General features: G+C 34.2%; 1 protein-coding gene across 13 annotated transcripts in view; it reads right to left on the minus strand.

Moving 5' to 3' along the window:
- The window catches only part of ICE2 (interactor of little elongation complex ELL subunit 2), an 84,505-nt gene that overhangs the window by 26,575 nt on the left and 39,178 nt on the right, over positions 1–18,752 (minus strand). For all 13 annotated transcript variants that reach the window (XR_011075159.1, XR_011075160.1, XR_011075153.1 and 10 more), the window contains 3 exons: positions 16,586–16,715; positions 2,689–2,773; positions 1,380–1,430 (listed from right to left, as the gene is read on the minus strand). Coding sequence is in view for 1 of the 13 variants with exons in the window: in XM_068552799.1 (XP_068408900.1) it covers positions 1,380–1,430; positions 2,689–2,773; positions 16,586–16,715 (266 nt within the window). In the remaining 12 variants the exon portion in view is untranslated. The remainder of the gene's footprint in view (positions 1–1,379; positions 1,431–2,688; positions 2,774–16,585; positions 16,716–18,752) is intronic.

The raw sequence follows: 18,752 nt of genomic DNA on the forward strand, positions 1-18,752 counted from the left end.
AAATTTGAGTGATGTACTTTGAAGATGGAGTAAGGGGCTACAAGTTAAGATATATAGGTGTTTCTCCAAAGAAGACATACAGATGCCCAACATCACTAATCATCAGGGAAATTCAAATCAAAACCACAATGAGATACCACCTCACGCCTGTCAGAATGGCTATCATCAAAAAGACAAGTGTTGGCAAGGATGTGGAGAAAAAGGAACCATTGTACACTGTTGGTGGAACTATAAATTGGTGCAGCCACTATGGGAAACAGTATGGAGGTTCCTCAAAAAATTAAACATAGAACTACCGTATGATCCAGCAATTCCACTCCTGGGTATCTACCACAAGAATACAAAAAAATTAATTCAAAAAGATATATGTACACCAATGTTCACTGCAGTATTATTTACAATAGCCAAGATATGGAAGCAAATTAAGTGTTCATTGATAAACGGATAAAGAAGATGTGATATGTATACAATGGAATATTACTCAGTCATAAAAAATGAAATCTTGCATTTGCAACAACATGGATGGATCTAGACAGTACTATGCCACATGAAATAAGTCAGAGAAAGACAAATACCACATGACTTACTTATATGTGGAATCTGAAAAACAAAAGAAACAAACAAAATAAAATGAAGACAGACTTACAGATACAGAAACAAAAGGGTGGTTGCCGGTTGCGGGTGGTGTGTGTAGGGAGAAATAGGCGAACGGGATTTAAGAGGTACAAACCTCCAGTTATAAAACTAATAAGCCACAGGGATGTAATACACAGCATAAAGAATATGATCAATATTATTGTAATAACTTTGTATGGGGACAGATGGTTATTAGACTTGTGATTTCACAATGTTTGCAAATGTCATATCACTTGCAAGTTTATGTAGTAAACTTGAAACTAACATAATGCTGTACACCAACTATATTTCAATTAAAAAAGAAAAGAAATACAGGTAGCCACTAAAAGCTGAAAATCAAGGTGAGGAAACAACTGTCTCCTCAGAGCCACCACAAGGAGCCAGCCCTGTTGACAAAAGTTTAGTCTACTGAAAATTATTTCAGATTTTTTACTTCCAGAACTATAATAGAATAAATTTGTGTTATTTAAAGCCACTAAGTCTGTGGTAATTTGTTATAGTGGCAATAGGAAACCATTACAATAGCCTTACAAAAAAATGTAATTGCAAGCTCATTAAAGCCAGAGACTATTATATTACCTTGTTATTTATATTTTCACAATTTCAAATTTGACACAGTAGAATAAATTCTGTATTTCTAGGTTATTTTCTATCTATTCCTAACAACATATATTCAAAGTTTCTATGAATTTTCACACAAGAAAATTAGACATATCAACGCAAAATGCCTCCAAAGTACTTACCTACTTAATTTTCTCAGAATGTGTTGAAGGATGTTAAATAAACTTGATATCCTATTAAACAGAAGAAATCTATATAAAATTAAGCAACAAGAAAACTTACTCTTAACAATTTTAGCTCCTCAGGAAGAGAAATATCCTCAATAACAGAAAAAAACAACAGATGAAATAATGTAAAACACAGAACACCAAAATTTATTTCTAATTTGATTCACTTATAATATTTAATTAATTTTTTGCCATTTTCTGATTTCTCTTCAAAATCATAAAGTATTTGGCTTGTGTGAGTCAGAGCAGTTGTAAAGAGATCATTATTTTATACTGAAACTATAAACTTTTTAAGAAGTTTATAAGTTTAAAATTTTTTTAAAGATTAAAAGTTTAAAAAGCCTTTAGTAGAACTAATCTGCAGAAGACTTTGTGTTTTAGAGATGGTGGTGGTAACCAGAGAAATTGAGAGGTACTTTAAATGAATAAAGGGAAATGAAATATATTGATTTAGTATCTCTTCTAGACCTAAATTCATTCCATTTATTATTTATTTTAAAATGGTTTTCATTGGAAGAGGTAGAGCAGGCCGTGAGTAATGTATGGAAAAGCTTTTCTAGTCACATATGTAAATAAAAAGTTACTCCTCAAAAGAAGCAATCCTTATAATAGAAGTAGATGTTTTTAAGTATAAGCAGAGAATTCAAGTTTGAATCTGGAGGCTTCAAAAACTATGCCAAGCCCCAAAGCTGGAACTATGGAAGTAATAAAAGTCAGGACAATTTCCCATCCTTCAAGGTGAATCAAACATATTAACTACCAAGGTTGTCACCCTAGTTCAGCTGTATGCTCTGGGGAAAGTCACTCCAAGTTCCAGTTTCCTCATATATAAAATGGAGATAAAACTACCACCAGTCCTTCCCGGAAAGTTGTGAGATGCAAATTAAATTCATTTCAATCCGATGTACAGTAATAGTTGGTAAAAGAACAAACTTTTAGAAGTTAGGGTGTCCAAATGAGCGCATACATCCCTGAGAGCTAAGAGTCTTACGCTCCCATACACTACCAAGATGGAGGACTCGTCTGTTGTTCTAGTCTCCTTTGTCTTAAGTAGAAATACTAGTGTCACTAGTACATTTAATTTGGAAATGGAAATGATTAATGTGACATGGATCACAAACTGGGTCAGGGGGAAGCCTCAATGTAAAAAAGGACTAAAAGTCTTGAAAATAAATAATTTAAACTTAACCAATATTTACAGATAAAGGAAAATTAGTGATCATATTAAGTTTTTAAATTCCCACCACAAAGTAAAGCTTCTTACTTGAGTGCTGAAAGTCTTTCTTTTAATTCTTCTGAGGTGATTTCTTCTAGCAGGAAAAGCTTTGAAGTAAATGTATCAATATGTCCTAAAATAAAAGGTCAAACTTTAAAAGAACAATTGCAGTATTTAAAAAACAAAAAAGCCAAGTTATCCAGTCTCTTTAAAGATGTTTTTACAAAATTGTAATAATTGTAATGTAACTTTATATTCTAAAAAGAGGAGAAATAGACATTTTATTTAGTTTATTAACTAAAGATGTATTTTAAAATGACATTAGGGACTTTCCTGGTGGCACAGCAGTTAAGAATCCGCCTGCCAACGCAGGGGGACGTGGGTTCGATCCCTGGTCCAGGAAGATCTCACATGTGGCGGAGCAACTAAGCCCGTGTGCCACAACTACTGAGCCTGTGCTCTAGAGCCTGAGCTACAACTACTGAGCCCGCGAACCACAACTACTGAAGCCCGCGTGCCTAGAGCCCATGCTCCACAACAAAGAGAAGCCACCACAATGAGAAGCCCGTGCACCACAACGGAAGAGTACCCCCCACTCGCTGCAACTAGAGAAAGCCCGCGCACAGCAACGAAGACCCAAAGCAGCCAAAAATAAATAAATAAATTTATAGAAAAAATAAAATAAAATGACATTATAAGTCAGATTATAAAAGAAATATGTATTAATTCTAAAATATTTGCTGAACATAGAAAAGTTTACACATGTCCATAACAAAAAAAAATCATCTCTAAGCCCACAATTTAAGAATAACAACTGTTAAAATAGTGGTGTTCCTAGTTTTTATTAAAGTTGCATTTTTATGGAAATTAAATTTTTAGAGAAATATGTACCTATTATTAAAGCAAGCAGATAAAGTCAAATTTATAGTTTGGGCATGCTCTACAAATTTCTAAGACAGACTGGGTTAAGGTAAAAATTAGATTACAAAAACGTGGCTTAACTCATTCACAACAGCCAAGATATGTATAACCTAAGTGTCCATCAATGGATGAATGGATAAAGATGTGATACACATACACACACACACACACACACACACTGAAATATTATTCATCCATAAGAAAAAAGGAAATCCTGCTATTTGCAACAACATAATGGACCTTGAGGACACTATGCTAAGTAAAATAAGTCAGAAAGAGAGAGAGAAATACTGCATGATATCACTTCCACGAGGAATCTGGAAAAAAAAAAGTCAAACTCATAGGAACAAGTAGGAGAGTGGTTCACAGGGGTTGGGGGCTAAAAGGGTACAAATTTTCAGCTATAAGATGAATAAAGTCTGAGGATCTAATGTATAACATGGTGACCACAGTTGATAGTACTGTACTATATAACTGAAATTTGGTAAGAGAGTACAACTTAAATGTTTTCATCAAAAAACCAAAAAAAAAAATATAAATATGTGAGGTGATGGATGTGTTAATTTAACTAGATGGGAGGAATCCTTTTACAACGTATACATATATCAAATCATCATGATGTATACTTTAAATATCTTAACATTTTATTAGTTAACTACATCTCAATAAACCTTAAAAAAATCTGGCTTATTTTTTAATTAAAGCACACCATAAGATTTCCTATGGTTTAAAAAAAAAATCAAAAGTCTGCTCAAAGACTTACTTTCTTACAAATGTGACCTAATTCTAGAATTCCAAAAAACAAAATAGAAAATTCTCAAGATTACACTTCCATTTTAAAAAGTAATGCGTATGTTCTACAACAAAACAGGTTGAAACACAACACTGAGGTCCTGAAATGTTCCAAGGAAGTGATATAAAAGATAGCTCTTAGTTAAATGTTATATAACCATGTCAATACAAAAATCATGTTATTACAGCAGTTAAATACATCAATAGCGTTAAGAGTATAATACTCAACAATGCTGAAAATAATACCATTTTAATTTTTTTCAGCTTCCAATATTTGGTTATCAAAATACATGACCTGGAAAGCTGACATCAATCATTGTGCAACAAAAAATGCACATAATTTAATATCGCATTTTCTTATCTAGTCCCCTTTCATTTGCTTTGTGCTCATAAAAAGAATTAGAAACATTTTTACCAGATACCTTTCTTCTATGACAACAAATCTATTTTTCCCACGCCTACTTATCATTTCCTGTGCCAAGTTTCAGTTTCACCTCTGCATTTCTAACGCTCATTATACAGTGACGTTTCTAATAAAAAGGACACATTTCAACGGTTTAATAACTGTAGAAAGGGAATATCAGGTACAATAAAACATCTTTAGACATTTACTAAATGTGCCTTCGAGGAAAATCACTAACAGTTCTTACCTTTTTAAAGCAATCTCAATGAAAAGTATGTATTATAGTATATGTCAAATACAGTTAGGTCAAAAAATATACAGAGAATACCATACTAAGTGCTATGAGGGCCCACCTCCTCAAGGAGTCTACAATTCTCTCAACATTGGAGCGTTTTAACCTGTGGGCCTTAAGTGAGTTACATGTGTGTTTGAGATATTTATCTCCTCAGTCCTTGGGGCAGCTGAGCAAGGCATGGGATGGCAAGAGCTTCCTGGACATTACCCCTCAGCCACAGCAATCTCTTTTGTATATCACAGTGCGCTATCCAAATATTTTTTATGTGTGTCAAGTTTGGGAAGGTTATATAATACAAATCAAGGATTTATATACATGCACGCATTCATACATATTTACGTGCACAGATACATATACATAGGCAGTTCCTACTCTGCATGCAGTATGGGATGAAAAAAATAACCATACATAAGCTAAAACTATGGAAGCAATTTTAAAAATCAATGGGAAAAATTACAACTGTTCCATTACCTTTAAGATTTTTTTGGTCAAAACATTATAAATTCCCCATCAGTTATAAATGTATAGAGAAATGAAAAAATAGTAAAAAGTAATCTTTATTTAGTATACTGTAAATTAAAAACATTGAGATTTAGTGTTATTTCACTATAAAAAACTCATTAAGAGCAGTCTGAACAGTGCTTGTCGCCTTCTCCTGGTACAACTTATGATAGGGAGCAAGCACCTTTTCTATGCTGTGGTGAATGGTCACACTCCTTGGATCAGCTTCCAACATGATAGCCTTTGCGCTTTTAATATCATGATATATCTCAAAGAGTTCTTTTAATGTAAAATATTATGCCAGTGTCACTTCTTCATCCTTTATGCCACAAGCACTTTCCTCATTTATGTAAGTTCACCTTCGCTAAGTTCCTCTTTTGGCATATCTGGTCTCCTGAACTGCACCAGTGTCAACATTTCTACTGTCAGCTATTTCTTCTGTAACTCCATTTATGCTCAATTCAAATTTAACTTCCAGCAGTATCACCTTTTGTTCCTTTGCTGTGCTTTAATCTTTGTTGGCCAATTCCCTCTTCTGATTATCCACTTTTGTAAAACATCACACGAGTTTATCACTGGGAGACAAGGAGGGACCACAACTACACATTTCGCTTCCTGTGCATAAACTCAGTAACAGGTGCGCAGTGAACAATCACTGACAGACTTTGAAAGAAGTGACATGATTGGTCACTGGTCATGATGTGCATTTGTTACTTATGTAGTGATTTGTGGACTGAAGAGTCAGCAGTAACGTCTGTACTTTATGAAATTACTCACAGTTAAATACCTTCGTAACTGAAATTTGTGTATATCAGAATTGCGCAAAGGAAGGACTGCCTGTATGTCAACTATACAAAACTGATATATATTAGAGAACTGGAAAGTAGATATAGAACTTGTGATAAGATGACTTTGGGAATTTTCTTTAAGGAATACATCTTAATGTTTTTATGGGGCAAGAGGATAAAAAGAATACTGCAATCTAAAGGAACAGGAGAACATGTTCATAGCAAAGCAGACAAACAAAAAACAAGTATGTTTATTCTACCTGAAAAAGAGACTATAGGACTCTAGTTCAAAATTGCTGAACTAGAGTCCTATAAGCCAATATGCTCTTCAGTTAAATAAATGAGATTCTTTGTCACTTGTGTCTCGTAAGATATGCTGTATCTGAATCTCTCAACCATGCACGTAAACTCTACCCTTACTGTCCTCCCCAAAAGATCTAATGCACTGGTCCCCAACTTTGATTTCTGAGAAGAGATTGTCTTAAGTTTCTTTGAAATTTTGAGATCATAGGGCTGGGCAGGGAAAACTGACAATGAAATGCTTAAGTTAAATGGAGGAGTGGCTAGCAACGGTTGAGTGAGGGAAACACAGGCCACAACTGAGAAGGACTATGGTGCATGACTGCATGGGAAAGAGAATACGAGCACGTGGAGATCTTCTGGTTAGGATTTTAAGGTCCCAGTTTCTAAGACACAATGAATCATTTGTCTTAAGTCACACTGATTAACATTGTTACACTCACAGTGCTTCATTTTTGTTACATCTGACCTCCCCCGCCCCCCCACCAATTTTTCCCTAGCCCTTTTTAGGTTTACAGCAAAGTTATAAACACTTAAAAGACTGTGACTAAATTCTGATCCTGCCACTGATGGAGTCTGTATCTATACGTAAGTTAATCATTCTGAGCTTTATTTTTCTCTTTTATTTAGAGCAGCAGTCAACACACATTAAAAACTATTAACTAACAGAAATCGAAACAGATGAAAATTTTTGAAAAGAATAAAATAATATGCAATATATAATTAACTATGCTTTGTTGTTTTGAAAAATCTTGGTTTAATTCTATGTGATAACAACTATTTGAAGGATGGCTGCAAAGTTCAATTCATTTTGCTATAGGTTTTAACAGCTGCCATAGCTAAAAAAAGATACCCACAATTATACATAGATCCAAATGGAACAAGTGCCTCACTGCTTGGCTTACTGAAGCATGACACTGATTGTTTTTAAGGAGAGGACCACCTGTCAATCCACATACTTAATATGAGTAATGTTTAATTTTTAATTTTTCATACAAAAAATAAATAAGAGTTATAATATTTTCTTCCTGCATCCCAATGGTTTGTCTTACATACATCTAGGGACAGTAAAAAGAATAAAGTACATAAATTCTATGGCTTGTTTTCTACCATCTCCCTTCTCCTTGACTTTTACTGTTCCTTCAATCAATTATCCAAGCCAACTTCACTCATTCTAAAAATACTTATTGAGCACCTCTGTGTGTCAGATACTGTTCTAGGTGCTTGGGATATATCAATAAACAAAAGAGACAAAGACAGGCAATAAATACCATGACTAATTAAATTACATAATTTGTTAGTGGCTACCAGAAAAAGGGATTGAGGATATATTTGGAGCCAACAAACCAGAGGAAGAAAGAAACCCAGTGATGTAAGCCTGGCACTTAGGGCTGCTTCTCTCTTAGGAGTACCTGTTAATCTGGAAAAAGCAACTGAGAAGCTAAGAAATGAACCAGAGCTCTCAATAGTCTCTCAGGATTAGAGGAACAAAAACTGGAGTTCAGGGTCTATGATTTAGATAAACACAAGTTCTGAGTTGGGATCCTGGCTTGGTGATTCTCTAAAAGGACTCATAGCCTCAGCATACAGTTGTAGTCATGGATAAGATTTGTTATAGCAAAAGGATACAAGCAAAAGGAGAATCACCAAAAGGAAAAGAAGTGTGGGTAAAGTTCAGAGGAAATGAGATGCAATTTTCAAAAGTCCTCTCTTGAGTTTCTATTTGGGATGATGATAAAGCTCTGGAAATGGACAGTGATGATGGCTGAACAACATTGTGAATGTATTTAATACCACTAAATCATATGCTAAAAAATGTACAGTAAATTGTACCATAAAATGGTTAAAATGGTACATTTTATGTTACATATATTTTACCACAATTAAAAAAAAAAAAAAGAGGCCTTTCCCATTTGAGTCACACAAGATTCACTTAATTCCTCCAGCAATGTTTTCTTTTTATACCAGAGAAGCTTATTAGAGACCCAGCACTCAATGTATTTATTGGGAGCTCATCATGTAGGCACCCTCTGACTAACACATACCAAAATTCCAGACTCTCAGAAGGAAAGCAGATGTTCAGAATAAGCCATATTGTTTATACAAACAGTGTAGACACAATGAACTCTCCTTATCAGCTAAAGGAAGTTTTATGTCAGTGTAGAAAACTGTTTACTAGCTAAGTTCCCAGACACCGGCCGAGGGCCCGACTTGCAAGTAAGATTTTCCAAAGACTGGCAATGTCAGACCATGAATGGCAACATCCTAGCAATAAGGGGGAAACAGATTGGCCTATCTAGGGTCCAAAGTCAAGCTTCGAATCACCTAAATCCCTGTAACTGGATTACAGTGAATCCGGATTGCTAGTGTGGTCAAAAGCAATCCTATCTAGAGGAAGATAACATTTTAGCTCTTATATTTGCTCTAGAATTTTTTGTATACAATATCTGACCCTTGATAAAGAATATTCTGGCATACAATGAAAAAACACGGAATAAAAAAGAAGACAGGAAAACAACATGCCATGGAATGAAGTGTCCCTGTAAAAAGATATGTTGAAGCCCTAACCCCCACTACCTCAGAACGTGACTTCCTTTGTAAGTAGAATTGTTGTAGATGTAATTAGTTATGATGGGTGGACCCTTAATTCAATATGAATGGTGTACTTATAGGAAGAGGATAGAGACACACAGGAAAAAGATTCCACATGATGACAGAGGCAGAGATGAAACTGATGCATCTACAAGCCAAGGATTGCTGGCAAACACCAGAAGGAAAAAGAGGCAACAAAGGATTCTCTCTTACAGGTTTCAGAAGGAGCATGGCCTTGTGACACCTTCATTTTAAACTTCCAGCCTCCAGAACTGTGAAACAAGAAGTTTCTATTATTTTAAGCCACCCAGTTTATGGTACTTTGTTATGGCAGCGCTAGGAAACTAACACAAAAAAATAATAGAAAAGATTCACAAAGAATCTAGATAACAGAGGTATTAGAGACACTTTAAAGTAATTTTTGCCTAATACGCTTAAGTTTTCTATAGGAAACTATAATGTATAAAAAAGAATCAAATGAAAAATCTAGAACCAAAAAAATACAATAAATGAAATTGAGGACTCAGGTGATGGGTGAAATAGTATATTAGGGATAGCTGAAGAGAAAATTAGTAAAGTAGAAGAAAATATTGAGAATCATGCATGAAGAGTCAAAAGAAAGGTAAATACAGAAGAGCATGTAAGGGACATTAAGGATATAGTTAAGATGTAACAATACAACTGAAATCCCAGAAGAGAAAGAGAGCGAATGGGGAAGAAGTGATGTTTGGTGAGGTAATGACAAGAATTCTCCCAAACTGATAAAGGTCATCAAATCACATATTAAGGAGCAATGTTATAAAATGAACATGTAAAAAGGAATATTTACAAAGAAAATATAACATAGGCACAATGTACGAAAATTGTTGAAAGGGAGAGAGATAAAATTTAAAGTCTGCCAAAGAAAAGAGACATATTACTTGCAAAAGAGCATAAATCAGATGAACAGCTGACTTTTCAACAGAAACAAAAGAAGCCAGGAAACGTGGGGTGGGGGAGGGATGGATTGGGAGTTTTGGGTTTGTAGATGCAAACTATTATATACAGAATGGATAAACAACAAGGTCCTACTGTATAACACAGGGAACTATATTCAATATCCTATGATTAAACCATAATGGAAAAGAATATAAAAAAGAATGTATATGCATATATGTATAACTGAATCATTTTGCTGTACAGCAGAAATTAACACACACTGTAAACCAACTACACTTCAATTAAAAAGAAAGAGCAAACATTGAATTGATAATTAGAAACTTTTCAAAAAGAAAACTCTAGGGCTTCCCTGGTGGCGCAGTGGTTGAGAATCTGCCTGCCAATGCAGGGGACATGGGTTTGACCCCTGGTCTGGGAAGATCCCACATGCCGTGGAGCAACTAGGCCCATGAGCCACAACTACTGAGCCTGCGCGTCTGGAGCCTGTGCTCCGCAACAAGAGAGGCCGCGATAGTGAGAGGCCCGCACACCGCGATGAAGAGTGGCCCCTGCTTGCCGCAACTAGAGAAAGCCCTCGCACAGAAACGAAGACCCAACATAGCCAAAAATAAATAAATAAATAAATAAGAATTAAAAAAAAAAAAAGAAAACTCTAGGCTTCACAGGTCAATTTTACCAAACATTTAAGTAAGAAATAACACCAATTTTATAGAAATTCTACCAGATAACAGAAAAAGAGGAAATAAATCCCAACTCATTTTATGGCATAAACTTAATCTTAATACTAATACCTCACAAGGAAAATTACAGGCCAATCTCACTCATAAACACAAACAGCAAAACAAATATTAACAAACTAAATCTACCAATAAATAAAAAGAGTAATATACCATGAGCAAGATGGAATTATGGCAGGAACACAAGATTGGATTAACATTTTAAAATTAATTAACACGATTCATCACCTTAGTAGGATAAAAGACAAAAGTTATACCATCATATAATCTCAATAAATGCAGAGAAAATATCTGATAAATTTTTTTTACCCATTCATGATTAAAATTCTTAAACTAGGCATAGAAAGGAACTGCTTTCTTCTAATAAATGCTATCTACAAAAACCCATACAAAATACTAAACAAAATGTCTAATCTTCCCGTTTAAGATTAGACACAGGCAAGGATGCCCATTATTCACCTTCTATTCGAATTCTAGGCAAAGAAGGCAAGGAAAAAAAAAACGTATAATGATTGTAAAGAAGAAATAAAATGGTCATTATTTGCAGAGAACATAATTATTTAATTAGAAAATATAAATTACTAGAAAGAATAAATGAGCTTAGAAGTTACTAAGATACAATATCAATATACAAAATCAATATGCACATAAATCCTGTATTATCAGTAACAAGCGATAAGAAAATAAAATTTCAGAAATACCATTTATAATAACATAAAAGAATTATCAACAAATACATTTAACAAAAGATGTGCAAGATCTCTACAAAGAAAATCATAAAGATATTAACAGAAATTAAAGATATAAATAAATAGAAGAATATCTAAAGTTCACAGATTGAAGGATTTGTTTTTGTAAAGCTGTCAATTTGTTCCACATTGAGTCAATGCACTTCCTAACAAAAATCCCAATATTCCTGTTGCTGTTGGGAGAAATTAACAAGTTGACTCCAAAATCTGTAAATGCAAAAGGGCCAAGAATAGCCAAGAAATTCTTTTAGAAAAACAAGTTGACATGGAACTCTACTCAATACTCTGTATGGATAAAGAATCTAAAAAAGAGCAGATATACGTATACGTATAACTGATTCACTTTGCTGTACAGCAGAAACTAACATTGTAAATCAACTATACTCCAATAAAAATTAATTTAAAAAAAAAGTTGACAAGATTTACTTTACCAAACTGTAAAAGATTTTATAAAGCTAGAGTAATTAAGACAGTGTTAACTGTCTAGCTAGAGTAATTACTCTAACTAGAGTAATTAAGACATGTACTGCCTCAAGGATAGAGAAATAGGGAGTCCAGATTAGATTCACATATATGATTTACAATACAAGTAACACTGGAGAGCAGCAGAGAAAGGGTGGTCTTTTCAATAAACAGTAATGAAAACTGAAAAAAAAAAATCTTGATATTCCACGCAAAAATAAACACCACATAAACTGTGTATCTGGAAATTAAAAAATAATTTTAAAAAGGCTTCTAGAAGATATTATATTCATGAGGCTGCTGGAAGGAAGATTTGTTAAACCGGGCAAAGAAAGCACTAACCATAAAGGAAATGACTAAGTATTGGTCTATATTAAGTTCAAAAGACACTTTTAAGAGACTGAAAAGGCAAGTCACAGAGTACGAGAAAAATATTTGTAACATTTAAAACCAACAAAGAACTACCAAACAAACAAAAACTTGACAACAGAAAAAGAGGTTTGAATAGGCAATTCACAAAACTGAACATCCAAATGATTATTAATCACATGAAAGTGTCCAACTTCATAAATAACCAAGGAAAGGCAAATTAAAACAATAATGAGATATTAATAATACCTACCCACCAGCATGGCTAAAATTAAACTGATAAGGCCAAGTGTGGGCAAGGATGAGGAGAAAATGTAACCCTCACAGTGCTAATATAAGTGTAAATTGGTACAGTCACTTTGGAAAACTTTTTGGAATTATCTGCTGAAGATAGGTGTAAGCTTAAACTATGACTCAATAATTCTATGACCAAGTAGTTCCATTCCTAGGTATGTGCCCAACAGCAATATGTACCCATTGCGCTAACAGACACTTACAATATGTTCATAGTTGCATTAACATAGAAACAACCTAAACAGGCTCCCAAAGTTAAACGGATAAATAAATGGTGGTATATTCTTACAAAGGAATATGTCAAAAACAATAAAACTACTGTTACACACACATAAATTTCAAAAACTGTGTTAAGTAAAAGAAGATATAAACAAAAGAACTTTATAATTCCATTTGTATAGACCTGGCAAAAACCAAATGATTACATTAGAAGGCAGGACAGTGGTTACCCCTGGAGAAGAGAAGATGGCTATGTTGGGAAGTGGCACAAGGTGGGGTCTTCTGGGGCACTGGCAGTTTTCAACTTCTTGATCTCGGTGCAAATTATAGAGGTGCTGGCTTTGTTATAATTCCTTGAGCTGTACATTTATTTTTTTCACTTTTCTGAGTGTATATTATACTTAAAAAGTTGCATATGGAAAAGAAAACATTATCAAATCAAAGGTGTATTTTACAACTGACAATATTTTAGGACAGACGGAGTACTACGTAGACATTTTTAAAATTATGTGTAAATATAGAGAAGTTACCAGTTTTTTTGTTTTAGTCTGCTTTTAATCTTTGGTTAAGAAACCCTTTTTTACTCTTGTATCATAAAGATGATTGTCCATATTTTCATCTAAATTTTAGATTAATAGCTAGTTCTTCCTCCGTACAGAAATATACGAAGTATCACTTCATTATCTTGGGGTATCTATTTTCATCAAGGAGAAGTGTACTTTTAAGGCATTATATTATGTAATCATTGGAAGAAAAAGGATTTGTGTATATAGTCCCTGAGGTAGATCGAAGAAAACATTATTATTTCTTGGCTGTGCCACGTGGCTTGTGGGATCTTAGTTCCCTGACCAGGGATTGAACCCGGGGCCACAGCAGTGAAAGTGTCCAGTCCTAACCACTGGACCACCAGGGAATTCCCTGAACAAAATATTATTATGTCCATTACATACAGACGAAAAAGCTGAGGCTCCGTGAGCCACAACTACTGAGCCCACGTGCTACAACTACTGAAGCCCGCACGCCTAGAGCCTGTGCTCTGAAACAAGAGAAGCCACCACAATGAGAAGCCCTTGCACCGCAATGAAGAGCAGCCCCCGCTCGCCGCAACCAGAGAAAGCCCGCGCAGCAACGAAGACCCAACACAGCCAAAAATTAAATAAATAAATTTATAAAATACATAAATAAAACCCCTCAAAACTCAGAGATGCTTTTAAAATAGCATTTCAAAACATTCACCCCCACATAAAAAACAAAAAACCCAAACAAAGCAAACACAACCATATAACAATGCAACATAAGTTTCTCACCAAACAGTGAGAAAGAGATACCACTGTTTCTGTTGTCAAAGATACCAAATACACCATTCCATTACATTAAAATGAATGCTTATCAGTGGATAGGATTTACCGACAATAAATAGCACATAAGGCAATGATTACTTACGACTTTAAAGAATACAGTAGTCCCACCTTATCCCCAGGTGATACGTTCCAAGACCCCCCCCCCCAGTAGATGCCTGAAACTATAGTACTGAACTATACATATACTGTTTTTTCCTGCACATACATACCTACAATAAAGTTCAATGTATAAATTAGGCACAGTAAGAGGTAAACAACAATAACTAATAATAAAACAGAACAATTTTAACCATACTATAACAAAAGTTTTCTGAATGTGGTGTCTCTCTCCCTCACTCTCTCTCAAAATATCTTACACAGTTAATGCCTTTTCCATCTTAACTAAGTACTTATCTGCACCGTGGCCATAACTTTTGCAGTTTGAGGTTTGTTTTGCAGTTTGACAGCAAAACAAGCACGAATTTCTTTTTCCTTCACAATTTCACGGATAGAAGATTCGTTCTGACCACAGATCTTAGCAACCTCAGCATACAACTTTTTTTCTTTCCTTATTAAGTTGAGAACTTTCACCTTTTCACTTAAAGGAAGCAGTTTGCGGTTTCTCTTCAGCATATCTAAATTGCCGCACTTTGGGGCCATTATTAAGTAAAAAGGGTTTCTTGAACATAAGCACTGATAACTGAGATGCCACTAAGTGACTAATGGGTGGGATAAGCTGGACAAAGGGATGATTCACGTCCCAGGCACTACACAGAATGGTGTGAGATTTAAAACATATAAATTGTTTATTTCTGGAATCGTCCATTTAATATTTCAGACCGTGGTTGACTGGTTGAAGGTAACTGAAACCACAGAGAGTGAAACTGCAATTAAGGCGAGACTACTGTAGTTTCGATGAAGCAAGCCATGTAGATATAGATGATGGTAGTTTTATCTGTTAAACTGTACATTAAAAAAAAAACCTTAAATGTTTTAGTCAGGAATGTCTTTTCTGTCAGTACTTTAAAGAGGATTTCAATGATAGGTTTTTGTTTGGTGCTTTCCTAAAATGGATGAGGTTGGCGATTGCTTTCAAGTAGTTTACACGAGGACTGTTGGTGTGTTTCATGGCAACAGGTCTTTTGGAGGAACATTGAAATTGTGGTTATTGGCTGAAAACTACTACAATAAACTTCTGGCAGTGTGTATAAAGGGGCACGAAGAGGCTAGGGCCACCAAGTAGTACATTAGCCACTTCCTTTCTGGGTTAAGTAAAGAGAGTGAATCAATGATCTTATTAACACTCCCACAAATATGAAGACAGAATATTGATTAACCAAAATATGGAAAAAGTTTTCAAGTGAGTAACCTTTTTTTGATTAAGAAAAGCACACTTATAACACTTATCACATACCAGGAATTACGCTAAGCACTATGAGAACATAAAAGTTTCATCAGACACCTTAAACTATTTATTGTCTATGGGGAAGATAGGATAGGCATAAAAAACAACAATTAAGTAGAAAGCAACAAATCATAAAAGTGGTAAAAAAAAAAAAAAAAAAAAAAGGAATGCATTGAGAGATCAAAGGAAGGAAATTATGTCAGGGAGGGGCAGCTTGAGATGACTGTCATGAGATGTATGGGATGAACTGAGAAGCACAGGATTAGGCACTCAGATGGAACAGAACAGTATCAACAATGATTAGCAAGTAATCCTTCACGCGAAGTATGTTAACTGTACATGAACCCAGCCAACACAAATTAAGACCATGCCTAACTACCCCCCCAACTAAAGACCAAAACAAAAACAAAGTAAAAAACTATTTCATCAAGATAATATTTGAGATTTAAAAAACAATGTCATTATAATTTTAAGAAAATTTCAAAATATATATTTTAAAGCCAATTAAATAGTACTTTTAAAAGAAGCTTGTTACAAAACATGTCTATATTTTTAGTTACACTCCTAAATAAAATAAGTATTTTAAAAATACAATGATTACATTGGCATTCATGTACAACTAATAAGGGAATAAGAGAGAAATTAAAACATTTGATAATCACTACTCTTACCCTGCCATTTAACTCTTGAGTAGGAATGGTGTTTTAATAGAAAGAAATATTAATATAATCAGAAAACTGAAAATTAAAAGTACAGAATGTAAGTATCTATAAATGAATTGAACTGTATATATTTACAAGGGAATTAAAAAGGAGAGCAAAGCCTCTTGCATAACTTACCAACATAAAATGAGCAGTTGGAATGCAATAAACTTTCAGTCCATAAGCGACAAAGTTCACTTTCAGTCAGAGCTTCAACTCCATAACAAGCTTGATACTCCACTTTTGGTAGTACGTAAACCGGAAATTGCTGCAATCCAAGGTTATACTCTTATAAAGCTCCATTAATTTACTATTAACAGTAAATACATTTGCCTATATAATTTTGCCACTTTCAAAACACTTTCAGGTAATCTTATTTCATCCTTTCAAATACAGTAGGATTCAGACAGAAAGACGGATAGAACCCTTAGTGGATGTGGGCAAGTGGTGGATAAATAAGAGATCGTGAACCAGAGGCTGCCCCCCACCCAACCAAAATCAACATACCTCTCCACACATGCACATATTTTATTTCTGTCACAGAACGTGACTGACAGAATCCTTGGAACAAAGCCTCAGATACATAATGGCCCAAGGTTCAAAGCTAGAAGCTGGGAAGCCATGACCGTAATACATACTAATAATTCTCAAGAGGGTAAAAAAAGGTAGGAATTTTTTGCCCCTTTAAAGCATTAGTCACATTGTCTCAGGCTTAAATGCTGTGTTTTCATTCTATGAATGTATGAGCACTAACACCTACATTAATATCCGTGAACGTTGCTATCTGCATTAATACAAAAGGCTTTATTCCAGACACTAAGTACTTGGCAAATTAGCCATTTAGCGTTTATTGGTCAGGACACTAAATAGATTAAGCAAAATGACTATACCCTCTACTAGCCTAAAGGAGGATATGTAAAGAAATACATGCTTGTGAAATAACATAGTGCTAGTCATGTTCACTGTGCTCATATTATCTCATTTCTGTCAAAGAAAATTCTAATCTTAATAGCAGTCTCTTCACTTCCAGCTGCAGAAGGAGAAACACATGATTTAAGGAACTTAAAGTGATATAACTGGTTAGTACTTTTGAAATTATACTAAGCTGTATTTCACTTTTATACCTGAAAATATTTCATAAATGTTTCAGCATTACTGATTTTCATAAAGTGGCAAATTTAGTGGGCTTATTAGCACAATGGTGGTGTTAAGAACAATTCAAATCCAGTAAAATTTCTGTTAACAATTAACTTTGGTTCATTATTACCTTTGAATGTTGTAAAACTCTACAGCAGTGCTTCTTAAATTTCAGTGTGTGTGAATAACCATTTTAAAATAAATGCAGAATCTGAGGTGAAAACCAAGGCTTTACATGTTTAACAAGCTGTTGTTCCAGGGGCCAAACTTTGAGTAGTAAGGTCCCTACAGTGTCTTCTTAATTAAAAAAAAAAAAAAATTATGATTAGGATAATTTCATTGCTAAAAGCACTTAATTGTATAATAATTTTTCAGCAACTGGTAATCTGCATTTATGGCTGCTTATAGTTGCCAATAGAAGCCAGAGATAAAGAAATGAAGGCCCAGAGGGCTAAGATATTTGCTCAAGGAGAGATAACCAGTTTACAGCAGAGTCAGAAAAAGAATAATTGATAAAGAAGATCCCCTTTTGGATCATGAATAGGTAATAGAATTAATTCAAGATTTCTTTTCAAATTAAAAAATATTACTCTTTCTGAAGAAAGTACTCTGGGGGATTTTCTTTGATAATACTGTCATATCTATAAAACTAAATCCTGAACCTGGTATTAATTTCCATATGTATTCTACTGCCATCTCCAGGAAACCAAGGGAAAGAAAAGTCTGAATATTTGATCTCAGTATTCCAAAATTAAAGTGAAACTTTAAGTACAAAGTTTTCAAATTATAAAAGTTAAATTTACTATTTCCTTTATCCCTTATTGGTCACTCCTATTCTAAATGAAAGCTTCTTTTGGTTCTCTGTCTTCCAATTTCTTACATAAACCTTCCAAACGTTTACATACATTCCTAAGTAAATATTTCAAAGCTAGTATCCTGTCATTAATCCCAATAGGTACATTCTGTTCTTTCCTAATATTCAAGCACCTTCAGGATCCTTTTTTTCTGGCCGAGAATGCCAATATAAACTTTAATATAATTGGATCTAAATTTTTGAGTCACTTTAGAATATAACTCTTAGGAAATTTGGTTAACTGAGACAGACGATAACATAATATTAAATCATTCAAAGGTACGTGGTCTGGATTTCATCATTATATGTAGAATT

Source organism: Eschrichtius robustus, chromosome 1 (assembly GCF_028021215.1).
Source record: "Eschrichtius robustus isolate mEscRob2 chromosome 1, mEscRob2.pri, whole genome shotgun sequence".
NCBI lineage: Eukaryota > Metazoa > Chordata > Mammalia > Artiodactyla > Eschrichtiidae > Eschrichtius > Eschrichtius robustus.